The sequence below is a fragment of the Sorex fumeus genome, unplaced genomic scaffold, assembly GCF_029834395.1.
Source record: "Sorex fumeus unplaced genomic scaffold, SorFum_2.1 ptg000081l, whole genome shotgun sequence".
Classification (NCBI taxonomy): domain Eukaryota; kingdom Metazoa; phylum Chordata; class Mammalia; order Eulipotyphla; family Soricidae; genus Sorex; species Sorex fumeus.
The window spans coordinates 2615906-2634595 of record NW_026606138.1 but is presented as its reverse complement, the minus strand read 5'-3'; the positions used below and the strand labels follow the sequence as shown (position 1 = coordinate 2634595).

The window sequence follows — 18690 nt, the reverse complement described above, 5'->3', positions numbered from 1 at the left end:
GGTAGCAAAATGATGAGGAAGCTTATTTTACTGTCAGCAGGGCTGTTAATAGAGGAGTTGTAAAAGTTTTTCTAGCATTTGGTTATAGTCATTGTTCATAACTGCTCTCTCCTCATCAAAAAGGCCAAACTCTGAACTGGAAAGAGCTCAACGGGCTGAGAGCAGGCTTTGCATGCAGGAGGTCTGGGTTCTCATCCCCGCACTGCATGGTCTTCAGAGCACCTCCAGAAGTGATCTCGGAGCACCAATGTGGGAATAGCTTCTGAGCACCATTGGGCCCAGAAAAAAAAAAAATCAAAATGGTGATGTGGAAAGATTAACATTATCATTTCTGGTGTGTTTAAAAGATTTGGGTTGTCTATGTTCAAGTAAAATATTCTTCTACTTCTTGACACAATTATTTTTTGGGGAAGGGGGTCACACCCAGCAATGCTCAGGAATTACTCCTGGCGCTGCTTGGGGGACTGTATGGGAAGCAGAGGTTGAACCCAGGTCAGTTGTGTGTAAGGCAAATTCCCTACCTGCTGTACTATCACTCAGGCTCCCTTGACACAATTATTGATTAAAGAATTGTCAGAACTGCTGTTTGTAGTTTTCATTCCCCCAAATAGTCTCCACTGAATAAGCATTCTCTGCTTTGGTGTCCCCCCATACTCACTTTTCCTGCCATCTTATTATTAGACTTTAAACTTGGGTTTTGAACTAGGAGCCCGTGAAGGAATTTAAATATGGGTATAAGAACTTAAATGCCATTGTTTTAGTTTCCTCCTCTCCATGGGGAACGAGGTTTCTAGCTGGAGCTGTTGATGGGTCTCATTGCTCAAAGGAAAGAGCTGTCCCTCCATAGCAGGAGGCAGGCACTGAGACAGCCCCTCCCCCACCTACACCTGCTGCCATTCACACCCTTCATCCTGTACAATCCCTGTCACCTACAGCACACGTCCAAAATGATCACCTGTCATTTCCAATGCTAGGTTGCAAAAGACTGTAATTTCTGTTTTGCTGTCCCATTTTTGTTTTTTCTTCACCTGTTCTGGAAGCCAGCAGCCAAGCCACAAGCACGCTGAGGAGACGTTCATGTGTTGAGGAACTGAGGCAAACAGTTGTGTGAACAAACTTGGAACTAGATCCTTCAGCCTCAGATGACTTGACTACACTCTAGTCAGCAAACTGGCACAATTTCATAAGAGATCCTGAACTAAACACCTGGCTAAAACTTGGATTCCAGGTCTACAGAGATTTTTGCTAAACTGCTTAATTTGGGCATAATTTGTTACACAGCAAACCCTAATACAACCTTTCTGTGATAAATGGGGAATCATAATTCACTTAAATCTTAGAATACTTAAAAGATTTCAAACCTGGGTGGCTGCAGAAAGTACAGTAGGTAGGGCGCTTGCCCTGCACGAGGCCAACCCACATAGAATCCCTACCTCTACCTATAGTTCAGTTATCTGAGCACTGCCAGGAATGACCCTTGGACACAAAGTAGGAAGTAAGCCCTAAGCAATGCAGGATGTGGCTCCCTCAGAAAATAAATAAAACTTGGGAAGCCAGAATAATTCCTTAGCATCTGTTTAGCATAAAGAGCATTCATGAGAATGAGTTGAGCATTAGTAGTGTTTCTGATAGCTGGTAGGTCCACACCTCATAATGAGACAGAGTCTAAAAAAATATTTCAACTTGTAGTCACTTGAATTCCAGACATTAAAACAGATGTTCCAGTGTTTTGAAGTCACATTTCTTCATGCTTTTACATTTTAAACAATTAAAATCCTCCATTTGTCCCAAGCCTGAAGCAGTCCTTCTTAAATTTTATTATACAGAGAACCACTAGGGAATGTTATAAAAATGCAGATGCTGATTCAGTAGGTCCAGCATTTCTAACAAGTTCTCAGGTGTTCTGAATCTGTAGATCATAGAACCACACAGTACGTTTCCCACACTAGGCAATCTGTAACTGTTCATCTTTTTCCAAATGCCAGTTCTATCCATCAGCACTGTTTTGTTTCCAAACCTTCCCTCTTAGAATGTTACTTCGCCAAGCAGTCTTCCAAATAAAATCTTACATGAAACATCTATTTTTTTTCTCCCAATTTGTTCTTCAAGTCTTCCTGAAGCTTTAGGAATTTGATTCCACCTCCACATGCCTTCTCATTTTACCCAAAGGGTACCTATCTGCTAGCACAACTTTCAAGTCACCTTCCTTCAAACTCCTTCAAGCTGACATCTGCTATAGGTAACGAATGCTAACCCAGGTCCTGTAGTATGACTTTAATCTGTTATTATAATGCCAAGTGAGATAAATACTTGTATTAGCCGCATCTGACAAAGAAGTTTTTGTTTAAAGGTGTCAAGTGTACTTTCCCAAGGACATACATACACCCTGAGGCTAAAGGAGGATTCTTTTCCCCCCAAAGTAGAGAAATTTAAACAGACTTTTCTCTTTCTGAAGTTTCCTTCTCCCCTCAGCCCTGGTTCCACATAACTAAACACACAACTCCCACTGTCTCTTTTTCCATCTCCCAATTTCAACGTAGAGTAACTTAATTCTCATAGCTCTAACGTCTCATTCCATTTCTATCTTGTAATCGTTGATGAAAATCTGGCATAGGTCCACAAAAATGTAGCTGAATTCAGTTAACCTATGTTAAGAGAATAAAAACCTCTGTTGACCTAAGAAATTTTATTGATCTGAATTTTTAAGTGGTGTGTGTGTTGCTAATGAGAATAAAATATTTGGCAGAAGGGGGGTTGGGGCCATGTCTGGTGGTGCTCAGGAATCACTATTTCTACAGCTTGAGCAACCATATATATAAGGTGGTGCCGGGAATTGAACCTGGGTCAGCCATATACAAGGCAAGCACTCAGATACTACAGATAGCTGTACTATCTCTCCAGCACCCCAATTTCTGTTTTGGCTTTGGTTGCACAGCTGGCAGTGGCTCAGGGCTCAATCATGGCAGTGCTTGGGGATCACATGGGATGCCAGGAATCAAACCCAGTGGTTCATGTGCAGGGCAAGCGCCCTATCAGTTGTACTCTCTCCAGTGAGAATGAAAATTTTAAATACTTAACAGTTCTAGAGGTGACCGGCTTCAAATGCAGTGAATTCTTCTGCCACCAGTACATGGTTCCCTATGAAAGTTTTGATAACACTTGATTTTTACAAAAGACCTATTTTACCACCTGTTTGAATCAACTCAAAAAGGAGCCCTGGGCTCATTTCCCAGCACGGCATGGACACTCAGCACCGCTAGGAGTAGCCCCCATGCACTACCAGGTGGGGTCAAAACCCAACCTCCCCCAAAGAGCATGCCCTTTACAATGTTGTAATAATAATCATCAAGCCCTGGAAAAGTTAGAGTAAGGTCTCAATTAAGCATTTTTATTAAGTGCCAATCCCTTAACCTACGTTGATCATCTAAGTATGGAAAGGGGACTTCTTGCTTTTTAATGCTAGATATTTGGAGTAGGATTATAGAACTGAAAAAAATTTTGCCCTGCTACACCAAATTCCGACTAAATCTCCCAGGAGATGGACACCAAGCAGCTAAACCTTATGGACCACAGGTCCTGGCAGCTGGAAACCCCAGAGCGACCACGGGAAGTGGGGCGGCTGAATACTCGCCAAACCACGGCTCCGGCAGTAGCACCCACTCCCCACCACCCCAGCCACACAAAGGGCTCAACTCCACCACTCAATGAATATTCTCTGCAGATACTATTCCTTGAATAATCTCAGGCACCGGCGCCAGTCGCCTTCTGCTACCACTTTGACTCACCTGCCCAGACCATAGATCTGGAAGTGTCTGGGTCACCTGGCCATGCGACACCTCCGGAAACTTAACAGTTTTGGGGCCACGCCCAGCGATGCTCAGGGGCTACTCCTGGCCCTGCACTCAGGAATTATACCTGGCGGTGCTCAGGAGGGCCATATGGGATGCTGGAGATCAAACCTGGTCAGCCATGTGCAAGACCAGTACCCTACCTGCTGTGCTAAAGTTAAATACTTAGATAAGGACTTATCACCCCTGTGATGAGATATAACAATAAGGTAAAGGTAAAGGCCCTCCCGTTGATCGTCGATTTGCTCGAGCGGGCCCAGTAACGTCTCCATTGGAGACTTTGTTGTTACTGTGTCTGGCATATCGAATACTCTCGGTAGCTTGCCGGGCTCTCCGAGAGGGGCGGAGGAATCGAACTCGGGTCGGCCATGTTGGCCGCGTGTAAGGCAAACGCCCTACCCGCTGTGCTATCGCTCCAGCCTATTGATTTTAACTTTGCAACTTTGTTATTTAATCAATTCTAATTCTAGAATTCTATCACCAGTTGCCGTTTTGTATTTTTGGAGCTTGGGACCACACCTGGCAATGTTCAAGGCTTACTCCTGGTTCTATACTCAAGATTCATTCCTGGAAGGCTCAGTGAACCAATCATATAGAATGCTGAAGTTGGGCGTTGAGGAAGGGCAAGTGGTCTGACTCACTGCACTCTCTCTAGCCTCAGAACTGAAATTTTAGAGGCTCATCATCAGTGTGTAGAAAGAACAAGCTGAAGTTGACTCCAGCCCCATCCTATTTACTATTTGATCGTCGTGACAGAAATGGTTAGCTATCCCCATTTCGTACTCTTTCCTCCTTCCTTCTGAATCTCTGCTGTCCACATAGCCACGGAAAATGAAGGCTGTTTTCCAATTTCCCTTGCAGTGATGTTCTGAGCAATGCAGGGAAAGCAGATTTAATATTCCGTTGTGGGAAGCACTCAGGAGGGATTTGCCCATATTTTTCCTTCCTGCTACACAGAGTATGAACATAGTGGGGTGGAAAAGCCCCTTAGCGGGACCACACTCAGATTATGCTTGAGCAATCGGGGAAAGTCCTCCTCACTGCACAGGAACTAGGGTCCTGTTCAACCCTTTATGTGAATTAGGAAAAGGGTCCTTCTGCCAGGTACTCAGCCAATACCCAAGGAGGTTTGATAAGTTGATAATGGGCTTAATTTCAGTCCTTAATTAATCTTTTAGAGAAATCTCCATTTTGGTCTGTTTTCATTTCTTTTTTTTTGGTAAAATTAACATAAAGCTCATAGACCAGGTACTGGAAGCCCTAGATTTTACTCTAGGTTAAGTCACATTCTCCCCGCGTGGTCCTGCTCTGCCCATGTCCCTGCAACCTCCATCACATCTTTTGTTATCATTCTGGTTTATTTTTGTTGTTGTTCCTCGGCCCCATCCGGTGGTACTGGGGAACCATGTGGGGTGTTGGGTACTGTATCCAGGTTGACCATATGCAAGGCAAGAGCTTTACTTTGCAGTACTCTCTCTGCCCAACCCCCTGCCTTCTCTGCCCCTTATGATCTGTGAGACAAGGATTTCTACCTTGTCCTTAATTTAGTAGCCTAATTACAGTAAAAAGTAAAATCAATTCCCATCTCTTATAAGTAAACTCCTGGAGAGCTGACTTCCAGCTTGGCATCACACAAATTTTATGCAAGTCCTCTTGCCTAGCTAGGTCATTTTATTCTGTCTGTGGGGGTAAAAAGTAAGCTTCGACTGCCTGCCTGTACTATTGTGCTCTCCCATAATTTCAGCAAGTGTTGAAAATAGCTTGGATTACTAGTTAATCTCTGCACTTAAATAAGAAAGGAATGCTTTGAGACCCATAAATAATGAAAACCGAGTTCTGAATTAATGTCTTTATCTTGTTACGCCATAAGAACTCTACTAACAAAATAAAAAGCATCAAAATAGAAAATAGAAGCTGAGCAGACCAGACCTTCCGATTGTAAATTATTTTGACTTAACCCAAAGACCATCAACTAATGGGTATTTTTACCCTTTTAGGCATCAACACTAGAAATGAGTCACTTAATTTCAATGATAGTATCCTAAAATGTATTTCTCAGAGACAAGGACTCATATTTTAGTATTAATAGGATCATGAGTTTCAATTCATGATTAGGTTTAAAAAAATTTTAATGAAATTAGCTTCAAGCATCTCTTCTCCCTCAAAATTTTAGAAAATGACCCCAAACTCAAGAGATTACTCATTTTTAAGAGACAATTTATTCCCTCTTAACAACTCTGACAAGGAGTAATGAACTGGGCTCAATGCTAGTGACTGTGCTAAATCTAACTTCCAGATCTTTAAGATAAATGTGCTTTTCTCATTATTCACGTAGATTCACACTCCTCTATTTCCTGAAACTATTTCTTTGTAGCTCTATTTCAACAAGCATGAAGTGCCAAGTCTATCTGCAAGGCAGTCTCATAATCTTGAGGCTGTGATGTGCCAAGTTGAGTGTTTGTTTTAGCTTTGGCAGCAGATGTCCTGATTATCTCCATTAATGCAAATAGCTCACCAGTCCTCTAATTACTCTTCCTAATTGGTCCATCTCCCTTAGGCTATTGCCTATCATTGTTTCATAAAAGTTACATCAGTAGGTAGGAACATTTTCAAGATTTAATTTGCTTGATCAACCAAACAGTATCGTAAACCCACCTCTGATTTTTGGAGTTGATAATCAATCTTGAAGCTTTTAAATTATCAAGTGAAGGGCAAAGGCAATATATTTTCTTCCAGAACAGCTGTGAAAATAGTTTTCGTGTTTGGATTTAGGCTTTTACTTAATTTCTAGATGCCCCTTGAAGAGCCTGTTTATTTATATTTTGGGTGATCTCCCAAATTTATTAAAATCTTCCATAAAAGCATTCAATTATTCTATACCTGTGGCACAACTGACATTTTCTCAACATTCTATTTATGTGTCTTAATGTAGTAAATTGTGTCTTTAAAAGAAATAAAATAAGACCCACCAACACTCATGACAAACTATTCCAGGAACTGATCAGAGACCTCTATCTCAAGTTAGTACACCAAAATACAGCAAAAGAAAGGCTATGTGGACGGTAGTGGAGCTGGGGATGGTAGGCAGGGCAAATGTCCTTCAATGGCTCTTTACGGGCCGCCAAGTGAAGAATACCTTGCAGAAAAAGTAGGGGAACTTTTCCTATGTAAATTCAGTTGGGAAATCTGGCTGGAAAACTTATGGCAGCTCTGAAAGATATAGAGCCAACTGGCAAACTGTGGAGGACAAAAAAGGTACAATTTAAGAAATGTTCCTTAGACACATGGCTTTTATACAGTTCTTATTCCAAAGTGTTCTATATTTACTACTTATTTGCACCAAGGGGCAACAAAAAATTCACAGGCATAATACCCAAACCCGAAAGGTCATAAAGTTCTATTTGTTTCTTTATCTGTTCACACACATATGAAAGCTGAATTAAGGAAATTATGACTTATCTGTGGATACATGATGGCTCTAAGCGAGACTATTGAACCTGTTCTGTATTACTGCCACATGTTCCTCTTTTTCAGCAACCTTGGAAAATAAATATTTGAAGTACAATCTTCAATAAAGTCCCTCCACATTTGTTGTCAGTCCTAATCACCTTTTGCTTGTCTGCTGAGGGCCGTAAGCTCTTAGAAGTTGCACCTGGAGATTCTTGCTTACTTTATGATGCAGGTTTATATGCTCTTTAATTGAAAGCAAACCGCCTTAGATAATCCAGTGACAACTGTGTTACAAGGTCCACTTTCCGTTAAAAGGCAAATAGAATTATTAGGTTGTTCTTTAAAATGAAGAAAAACATAAAAATACACTGAAATCGGCCATACCATTTCCTTTACCATAGGTAAAGGTCCCCACAGGTTAAAAAGCCTCTTTTGTACATTTTCCCCATCTGGAAAGGGGGCAGGGGCATAAAAGACTGCAGTTCCCATGACTAATCCTTTTCCCATTGTGACAATTCTTTGCCCAAAGAAAGAATCAGTTATGTAATGTTAAATATTATAGTCTAGTACCTATTTATCAACTTTAATCAAGTTTTAACATTCTAATTACTACATGAAGTATTTAAAAATAATCAAAACTGAATAGATTGCAGGATGAATGACCGAAACATAAGCAGAATTTCCTATATTTTCGTGGAGGCTAGTATGAAGTTTTAAGTGACATAAAGAGTAGCAGAGAGCAGTAGTGATAGTACAGTTGGTAAAGTAGTTGCCTTGCAGGGGGCAACTTGGGTTCTATCCCCAGGTCGCCCTGAGCCCCGCCAGGAGTAATCCTGAGCGCAGAGCCAGATATAAACCCTGACCATTGCCAGTTGTGGCAAAAATATAATGACTGGTGTAAGGGAGTGTCTTTAATACAATTTCGGTAAGACAGCTTCATGATTTTAAATAGCAGTATCACAACCAAGTAAAAACGGAAAGAGCTGTTGGAGCCTCTGCCTACATATCATGTGAAGAGCGCAGTGTATGTAGCTGACCTTTGAGTTAATGTCCAGTTTCAAACCATTTCTGCATTCAACACATACATCGTACATGGTTATCTTTTCCTAAAATGAGGTAGAATTTCCTAGGGATGGAGTTTATCGTTATCATAAATATACGAAAGCCTGAAACTCAGCATGGTCTCCAAACATCACTAAGACTTCTCAGATCTTATCATGGGATTACCCTGGTGGAGGGAAAAAGGAACAAGAAAGGCAGACTGAAAATGTCTTAAGTACCTAAAAGTGACTTTTAGATAAAAGCTTTCAAGATTATATGTATATGGTGGAGGGAGATACTCTAGACTACTGTATTTCACCCAATTTTCTTTGGTTTTAAAAGAAAAACTCATTGGACATTTCTTGGCTTAGACACGAGTTCCTTTCTCAAGGCAACCTCACATAGTATGAAACACACGTTACATAGCAGGCACAATGAAGGGCTTCAGATCCTAAGTTAGTTTTGAGTGTTAAGAGTGGGTACTGGGAACCACTACAAGGCTGTACCCTACAGTGTTTGGTGGCATACAATGCCAGAGAGCTAAACCACGCCCTGCCTCAGCCAGGCATGCACTTCAGCTCTTTGACATACTTCATTTGCCTAATCCAATCAAATGTCTACTGCTCTGCCTCTAATAACTGAGCTACAAGAACAGATTTGTGGCAGTCTGTGTGACATTAACAAGTTTCCGAGTAGATAAAACACTTGTGTAGGCTGAGAAGGAAAAAAAAAACCCAGAAATAAGTCTTTATATTTGATTATACTGAAATTCAACACTAAGACAGTATACTACTAGGTAAATTATTCAAAGATACACCTGTGGTCTTTAAAGTAAAAAACTTAAAGGAGTTCATCAAACCATTTTGTTCACGGTCCTTAAAATAAAACAGGTTCCGGGGCTGCAGTGATAGTACAGTGGGTTGGGTGTTTGCCTTGCTCAAAGGTCAACCCGGGTTCGATTCCCTGCATCCCACATGGTCCCCCAAGCACCACTAGGAGTTAATTCCTGAGTGAAAAGTCAGGAGTAACCCCTGTGTGGCAACCCCAGGTGCGAGCCAAAAAGCAAAAAATAAATAAATAAAATAAAATAAAATGAATAAAAGTTTCCATCCTATGAGGTAGAAAGTCACTGGAGTTTGAGGTGGTGTATTTGGGCCACATCTAGCAGTTCTTGGGGCTACCCCTGATTCTCTGTGTGGGGGTTACTACTTTTAATATTTTGGGGGTTCTGTACTTGGAATATTTTTTTATGGGAAAGACACTGATGGTAAGAATGTAATGACAGTATGAATATATGTATCTCCTACTTAAACCCTTCCCCACCAGTGTGAAAGTGAACAAACACAGCAACATTTAAAAAAAAAGTTAACTTATATTAAAAATACTGTTTATAAACAATTTTAATACCATAAAGTATTTCAGTACAAAGCAGTTCAAATATTAACTGTTCTTTAAACTGTTAAACTTTATTATAAATTAAAATTTCTTTACAAAAAAATTGCACATAATATTTGACCACTCTTAGGTTCTGATGCACTGGCATTTGCAATAGTTTCTTTAATCTTCAAGTTAAACAGTCTCGGCAAGGAGTCCAGAACGTAGAAAGGGCAATTAACAACCCTGTTAGAGCATTCAAGTGCAACTAGCAGACTTGTGGCCATGGCAGTTACACTTTCCTTAAGATGGACTGCTTAAGTTTTAAATCCTGAAATGAAGAATCTCAAAAGATTTAAAAAGGTAGAACTAAAAGGGACTGCCTGCTTTTTTACTGTAAACACGGCCCTGGAAAATAAATCCCAAACGAGAATCTCTCAGGCATCAGAGAGTGTCAAGTGAGTCAGGAATAGCACAACATAAGGGAAGGGGGGAAGGAGGGAATAAAAAATAAAAACAAAACAAAGTAAAATTAAAATAAAAGTCAGTCACTTTGAGGAACTATACTTACGTACATGATGTTATGAGAATCTGGCAGGGCCTAGAAGCAGGCCAAACAGGAAGTTCATTTATCCAACCGAAGAAGGTCATGTTCATTGCTTCCGGTTTTGAGGATAGAATATTGTAGGGGACTTGATATGATCAGTAATGCTTGTCTGCCTTACACAGACCTTAGCCAGGGATCAGCCTAATCTTGAAGGATCATTCAAATAATTTTGGCAATTATTTTAAAGGACTTAGGACTGACTGCACCCAGTGTTCAGTGATTCTTGCTTTCTGTTTTGTAACTGTTTAAATTTAAGAGCTCATTTAGGCTGACTCCAATCTCTTGGCACTTGGAAACTAGTTTTCTCAGGTTATCAGTTTTACCTCCTTCTGATGCTTCAAACAACAGATGCTGTAAAAGACAGGGAAGCATAGAAGTAAGACTCGGCTAGATTTTGAGCATTACCACATCAATGGATATGGCACATGCAGAAAATTTTTAGGAAAACTTCAAGATAAAAATAAAAATAAAAGATAAAAAAGCATTACATCTTTCCACAGTGATGCACAAAGAGGTAACTTCTGTAAGGCTCTCTGATATAAACGGTGGACCTACAAGATAGATATACACACAATTCCATCAGGAAATACGAAAAAAAAAAATGAACAACTTCATAATCCTAAAGACTCCTAATGCACAATATAGTAACACGAAAAGTCAAAACAGTTACTTTCAGTTTTGGAGTTTCCAAATAGTTTAGTATTCTTATGATGTTAATTTCCTTGCTTTAATCCTTTTAAATTGAGAAGCTGACTTAAGAAAAAGAATTGCTTTTTAAAAATGAACACTCATCTGATATTCAATCATGGCTTACCTCTCTTTGCCCCTTTAGAACAATCTCAGCAGCAATGGCTCTAAGAAAAAAAAAAAGAGGAATATAGAAAAGGGAAAAGAAAAATTTATGTATCTCTGAACAAAAATGAGGTACTACCACTGGCAGAATACTGACTGTGGGAATCTGAGTACAAAACTTCCTGAAAGTAACAGGCTAAACTTCCAAGGAGGATAACCTATAGTGAAAAGAAAAATTCAACAATTTTTATCAACTTTACAAGAATAAAGTAGACCAGTGTTTTGAACATAAATAACGTTCAGAAAAAATATTCTTTAGTACTAGTTAAAAAATAAAAAATAAAAAATCTGACATTAGCAGAAGAAACAGAATAGCAGGGGGAATGCCCCATATTTAAAAAATAGACATGAACAGATTTATCTGTTTCATAACAAGTACTATATCTAAATAGTCTCCTTCAAAGATTATTAAATAAACTATTTTGCTTCTCGCGTCTATTGTTAAAGAATATTCCCTCACTCTTTGTATAAAACTTCAGCAGGTGCCAAAAACAAATCTAAATTAGAGTAGAGATCTGTCCAGGGGGAGAAAATGTCATTTCAGATTTACCTGTCTGGAGCAAACCTTATATATAAAAGCAATAGCTATAAAAACAGGTACATGATTGTTGCATTACATTTTCCAGGTGGCCAGGCATGTTGGAATATTATATGTAAACATCTTGGCTTGGAGTTTCAGAATCTGAACATTGCTTTCTTCCCATTCATGTTGAAGTAGCCTGTAAAATATATTCAGGAAAATGAACAAAGTACTACAAGTATAAAGGACACTAAATGTCCTCTATGAGTAGACAGATGAGGCATTAATTTCTGGTCAGATTCCATGAAGGTTTATTCAAGACGAATTTGTAGAAAGCCTCTTACAAAAAAACGCCCTAGGACAGGAATGTGCAAAGCTCCAAGAAGTTGAGTCAAGGCCCATGCCCTCTTTGAAAAAATGAAAATAAGGCGCATTTATTCCAACATGATTCCAAAGCATCCTCTCCAAACCACACTCCACACATAAACCCTCCCTCAAATTTTCAAAATTAAATGTATGGTATATTAAGACCATTTCATAGTATTTTTCTTTTTAAAACACAAAAAAATACTTTAAGAGTAAATGTACCTGAGCTAAAATGTAAGTACAGTGGCTAATTTATAAGTTCTCTACTCTCCTGAAAAAAAGGACAAGGATGACCACATGGAAGAAATAACAATACAGAAACAGCTTTACCAATAAAACCAACAATTTGACGTTTTCAAATACAAGTTATATTAATAGAAACTATTAAAGTAATGTACTTTATCATAGATATTTTATATTACCAATTTCTATAACAAGTTTCTGTAAATCAGCATGCTTATTAATTTTTATTACAAAACACTGGCTATATTTTTGTCACAAATGAGTGTCTTTCAGTCTGGTATACCATTTTCTCACATACATGATAAATGGAATATAATTACTTTAAAATGCAAAAAGTATTTGATAAATATTTTAAGAATCTTATAATCCAGACACAACTAATGCAGTGAAAATGACTATCCACCTACAAGCCAAAATGTTAGCTTGATGGTGCCTTTCTGTCGTAAAAAAAAAAAAAGCACAAGTCCTGAGAGCGAAGACAGGCCTACTATATCAGAGACACTACACATAACAAATTTCCTTTAGAAATTTTAGAAACATTTAGAAATTTCCTTAAACTGAATGCATGAAATCATCAGATGAATGTTTCTCAAATAAGGGCTCAAGCATAGAAATTAGCATTTATTTTTTTCTTTGAAGAGCTGGGGCCAACCACATCTGGCAGAGCTAGAAATGCGGGTGGTGCCACTCCTGGCTCTGCCTCAGGGGACAGTGTGGTTGTGGGGACTGAAGGAAACCAGCCATGAGAAGACAAGCACCTGATTTCCTATAACATCTCTCTGGCAGAAATCTGCAATTTAAATTAACAACCCCAGAGATTCTAACACGTTATTTGAGAATAAATGATCTCTATGAAAACAAGTTCTAGTGAACAAAATATGTATAGTTGCCTGCAATCTCTTTAATACTTTAAATTCCTTAATACTTATTTGCCATATGAAACATTCCTATCATTTATAATGCTTGTACTCAGGTCTGTGTTTAGGCAACACAGATGAACTTGACTTAAATTATGAGCCCCTGGGCTGGAGAGATAGCACAGCAGGTAGAGCGTTTGCCTTGCACGCGGCCAACCCGGGTTCGATTCCCAGCATCCCATATGGTCCCCTGAGCACTGCCAGGAGTAACTTCTGAGTACAGAGCCAGGAGTAACACCTGTGCATCGCCAGGTGTGATCCAAAAAAGCAAAAAAAGTAAATAAATAAAAAATAAAAAAATAAATTATGTGCCCCTTCATAAGCTGCAATTCTCTGGATTTTATATTGTTTTTATATAAATAACAACATACTATTTACTAACTCAGACATTAATAATATGTCCCTAAGTATCACCAGGCACGACCCAGAAAACAAAAAATAAGGAAATATGAAAGGAACACATCAAGTTTTCAAGGATTTTATATGAAGAGACTATACACTATATTCAATTATATTAAGGAACTAAAAGAATTTTATTTTTTCTTACCTCAGTGCAAGTCCAGAATTAGTTGGCATAACTGAGCAAAACCGTTCCAAGGTTTTGGAATGCTGAGTCTTTGGAACACAGCTCAAATAAAAGAAAATAACCTGTAAAGGTTGAGGGGGAGGGGAAAATGAATGCAACCCAAAATGTGAAATCCAATTATTACCTTATGTGTTTTACTGATAAATCTAAGAGGTCTTAAGACAGGGATGCATAAATTATAATGCATGATGCCGTAATTTATAGTTCCTACCAGTAATTATACTAGGGACTTTCCAAATATGAATTAGGAAACAGTCTACTGATGAGAGCCATGGACTGAGATCACTGACAAGAAGCCAGGAGTCCAGGTTTTCATTCCTGAGTCTACTTTTACTTGCTGTATAGCTGGGCAAGTCATAGGGCTAATAATACCTGCCACATCTTGCTCATGGTATGCCCGTGTGTAAATGACTTAATGTCCATAAAGTGGTTTGAGATCCTGGGATAAAGAATGGCATAGAAGTATAAAGCATAATAATTGGTTAACCTGGTTAGCAACAAAACCATCCCACCCAAAACCAAAAAAGCCCATGTTTTAGTTTGCACTGAAGTAGCAGTTTTAAAGGATCTTGTAACACAAGCAAACAAAGCTCTGTTTCACTGCCAATAACTATGTGTCATCAGTGTCATCAAATTTTATGCTTAAAATTCTAAACAGTGCCTAAATTCATGCTCATTTTTTAATGCCCTATGTATAGTTAGCTTTACTTGCTTTAAAGAATAGCTACGCTGTATAAGCCCATCCTTCTTTTTTGGCATTTTGGGTTACACTGGGTGATGCTCAGAGGTTATGCTTGGCTCTGCACTCAGGAATTACTCCCAGTGGTGCTCAGGGACCAAATGGGAAGTCAGGGACTGAAAAAGAAAATGCCCTTCCCACTATACTATCGTTGGCAGCCCCTATGCACATTCTTCTTACGTTTTCATGTTACAGAATTTTTCTGAGTAAAATTTCTAACTATTCAAGCAAAACACTATATTACTGCAATGAAATCCTTTTGATGTTTCTGCTTTTCTATGTATTGAATCTTAACATCTCTTCTATTATGATCCAATGATATATCTCCCCCCCTCCCCAAATAACAATCACTATGCACATCTTAACTGAACTTTAAAGGTCTCTGTTCCTAGATTTTAAAGAGATAAGTAGGAAAACATGCTCAAAACAAACAGCAGCTGCTTGAAGGGGTTTGGGGATAGCTCTCCTTTTTAAGTTCTCTTAACATTACATAAACATTCAAAGGGGAAAAGTTTCAAATTCTTACCCTATTATGAAATTCATAGTTGGACCAGTAATCAGCACTGCTAAAAGGAATGGGGTATCGTACAGGGACTGTAACCAAACATCTATTTACTAAATCGGTAAAAAATTTGAATTCTTGGACTTTGTTTCTGGATCCAGCAGCTCTATTATTGGCGAACACAAGATAACTGCCAAAAGGAAAAAAAAAATTGGGATAGTTCTGAATCACTAATTTTCTTACCAAGAAAGCCGATCAACCCCTTATTTACCACATCTCCCTTATTCCAAATCCCATTCTTATTGAACTAAACTTACTCCATCCAAATCTTCTGTACTATATCAGATCTCATAGTGACCCCTAATGCTGCTTCATATGACTCCACTGTCTCTTTAATACTTGATTGAAGAGGATGACAAAGGCTGTTTTAAAAAATGAAGAAAAATATGCTATGTCAGCAACTCAATTTTATTAATGAAAAATCAAAGTGAATTTAAGCACTATAAATATAATGAAATCCTTTTTTGATTTTCTTCTTCAATTTGACTAAACCTCAGCACCTCTTCAATTTTAATTCTGCTTCACTGATTTTAACATCAAGTTAGTTTTAACACATTGTAATTCAATAATATAACAAATGCTAGCCTAGTGGGCAGTATTTCTCTTCACAGTAGATAACATCTCACCAGTAAATCAGCCACAAATAAGGAACTTGGTGGTTAAACATCTCATCATCAAAGTTCCCTTTGCATAAATGGGCAGGAATGTCAAGTGGTCCTGGGATATTTAAGAGATACCTGAAAAAATATTTGTTTAAAATTATATCTAGTACACATGAATTATTAATATTTACTTGTAAATTGTTTCCACTTAAATTTCCTTGAAATACAACATAAAGAAACCAATGGGACTTTATTTCTATGTAGAGATCAAATGTCAAGTGGTCCTAGGATATTTAAGATACCTGAAAAAATATGTTTAAAATTATATCTAGTACACATGAATTATTAATATTTACTTGTAAATTGGTTCCACTTAAATTTCCTTGAAATACAACATAAAGAAGCCAATAGGACTTTATTTCTATGTAGAGATCATAACCACTCTGGTTTTATCTTTAATTTCACATTTATTTTCAAGTATTTTATAACTCCCCTTCTAAATGAAATTTTTATTCAATCCCCCAAATTAAACTAAATAATTTAATTATCATTTAGTTTAATTAATCAACTAAACCTAATAAAAAACCAAATAAACCTAATTTAAAAATCAACTAAACCACCATAATCAACTAAACCTAATAAAAAATAGACAATGAAACCTGTATCAAACTTTCCCATAAAATCCTTATTACTTTACCCAAAAAAAAGTTCAAAAGTTACATATTTTATACAACTTCTTAAAACATACACATTCTTGCCTCTAAGTTTAATTTTATATATAACAACAAAGTACAATCTATAATATATTGGTATATGTGATAGATATATAACAAAGAGGGATCTGTGGAGCTGGGGCTCACGTCTACCAAATGCCTTCACATACCCCATGCCCATCCCTCAGGCACTGTCAGGCATATCTTTGGTGGCCACTGAGCACCATTGGGCATGCCCCCCACCCCCTGCCCTTCTGAGAGAACCATGATCAAATAAGACTTGGAAAATACTGCAAATTATAGCCCCCTCTGGAAAGTAGCAATACATATTAGATAGTAAAGATTCTGTAGCACTGTAGCACTGTTTTCCCGTTGTCAACGATTTTCTCGAGCGGGCACCAGTAACGTCTCCATTGTGAGACTTGTTACTGTTTTTGGCATATCGAATACAACACGGATAGCTTGTCAGACGTTGTCGTGTGGGCGGAATAGTCTCGGTAGCTTGCCGGGCTCTCCAAGAGAGACAGAGGAATCGAACCCAGGTCGGCCACGTGCAAGGCAAACACTCTACCCGCTATGCTATGGCTCCGGCCCAGTAAAGGTTCTAAGAAGTTTAATCTTTACCAAGATTGGAAAAGACATCCATTTGAATTTAACTAATTTAGTTCCTACCCAATACTTTCAAATTTGTGTAATATTTACCAACATCTTTGCAAATATTTCAAATACATTGATCTCAATAATGACAACATAGACAAAATAACTGTTTACCTTAAATTTTAAAAAACAAAAGACATTGACAGTAAGTTTTAATGATCAGAGTGGCTGTTGAGGGAAGAGAAGTCAGAAGAAAAGGAGGGAGAAATGAGATGTCTAGAAGTCAGTTAACTAATTATACTGCTTCTATATCAAGAGAAACCACTGGAATACAACAGAGTACAACAGGGAAGGTACCTTGAACCATGGCCGACCCAAATTCAATCCCTGGCACCCCATTGTTCTGAACTGTCCAGAGTAATTACTGAGCAGAGGCCAGGAGTAACCCTGTTACACTGTTGAATGTAGCCCATCCCCCATCCCCCCCCCAAAAAAAACCTTTAAAAAAAGAGCTAAATCATTAACTTCTGAAGATTTTAGTTTGTGCAACTAAAAAATGAGGTACAGAAGAAGAGATGACTTCAAATCTAGCCTGTGTACCACTCTAATCCTAATACTAACTTCAGTAAATAAAATCCCAAAGCTAATGGTTATCAATCTTCAGATTGACTGAAACACATAAAAATCATTTCATGTATTTCTTTATCTTTATACTAAACATCACATAAAGAAAAATAAGAATTCAACTCCAGATAAATATTATCAATTCTAAGCATTTTGCTTTGTAATTTTAGTAATAAAATTTAAAGGAATATTTTGAATGCATTTTAAGAATACTGATTTCTAGTAATAAATTTCTAGCTTTACCTATAAATTTAGGACATTACAGCATCAACATACATTACAATGCCTAAAACTATCTCACCTATTAATCCTTCCTAATAATTGACTCAAAATCTATTTCCTTTTTGTTTTGTTTTGTTTGGGGGCCACATCCAGCAGTGCTCAAGGCTTACTCTTACCTCTGTACTCACAGGCTCAGTCCTGGAAAAGATGGGGGACCATATGGGCTGCCAAGGATTTGAACTTGTTGAATGAGAGGCAAGCACCCTACCTGCTGTACTATCGCTCCAGCCTCTTAAAATGTATTTCTTAAATAAGGGCTTTAGTATGGTATAAATACACTAACCACAAAATATTTCTAATTTTTGGTGAATTTTGAATTGTGTTCATTTTAACAAAAATAATTTATAATGCATTAATAAACATTTGACAGTTATTTATTCTGCTTCATAAAATTGGCATCAGAACAATCTGAAGATCTTTTATTAGTTAATATGGCAGATACTGGCAGTATTATCTTTTAAGCTAGGCCAATTAATAGTTCCATGCCCAAGGGAAGACTAGAACCAACAAGTATGTAGAAGTCTGGCTCTGCCTTGGACTCGTTCTCTGCTTGAGTTTGAGAAACCAAAGCAATAAAATTAAGAAAGAATGGGGAATCAAAACAATTTCTTTTACAATACCTTACACTATTACTCTGCATTTAAAATTACTATAATTATTAGAAGGTATCACAAGTCAACATAATGTAAGTTATTTTATTTTTCTGGGTGTCAAATCTAGGGGTCAAATCCAGGGCAGTCTACCACTAAAGTGTATCCCTGATCCCC

At 38.0% G+C, this 18690-nt stretch overlaps 1 protein-coding gene across 1 annotated transcript in view; it reads right to left on the bottom strand.

The window, feature by feature from the left end:
- Positions 1-9784: 9784 nt before the first annotated feature.
- ZFC3H1 (zinc finger C3H1-type containing) overlaps positions 9785-18690 on the bottom strand; it is a 62034-nt gene continuing 53128 nt past the window's right edge. The window contains exons 29-36 of the mRNA XM_056130655.1: positions 15732-15842; positions 15363-15467; positions 15070-15235; positions 13766-13866; positions 11790-11891; positions 11135-11174; positions 10809-10871; positions 9785-10671 (exon numbers count right to left, since the gene is read on the bottom strand). Of these exons, the coding sequence (XP_055986630.1) occupies positions 10534-10671; positions 10809-10871; positions 11135-11174; positions 11790-11891; positions 13766-13866; positions 15070-15235; positions 15363-15467; positions 15732-15842 (826 nt within the window). The 3' untranslated portion in view covers positions 9785-10533. The remainder of the gene's footprint in view (positions 10672-10808; positions 10872-11134; positions 11175-11789; positions 11892-13765; positions 13867-15069; positions 15236-15362; positions 15468-15731; positions 15843-18690) is intronic.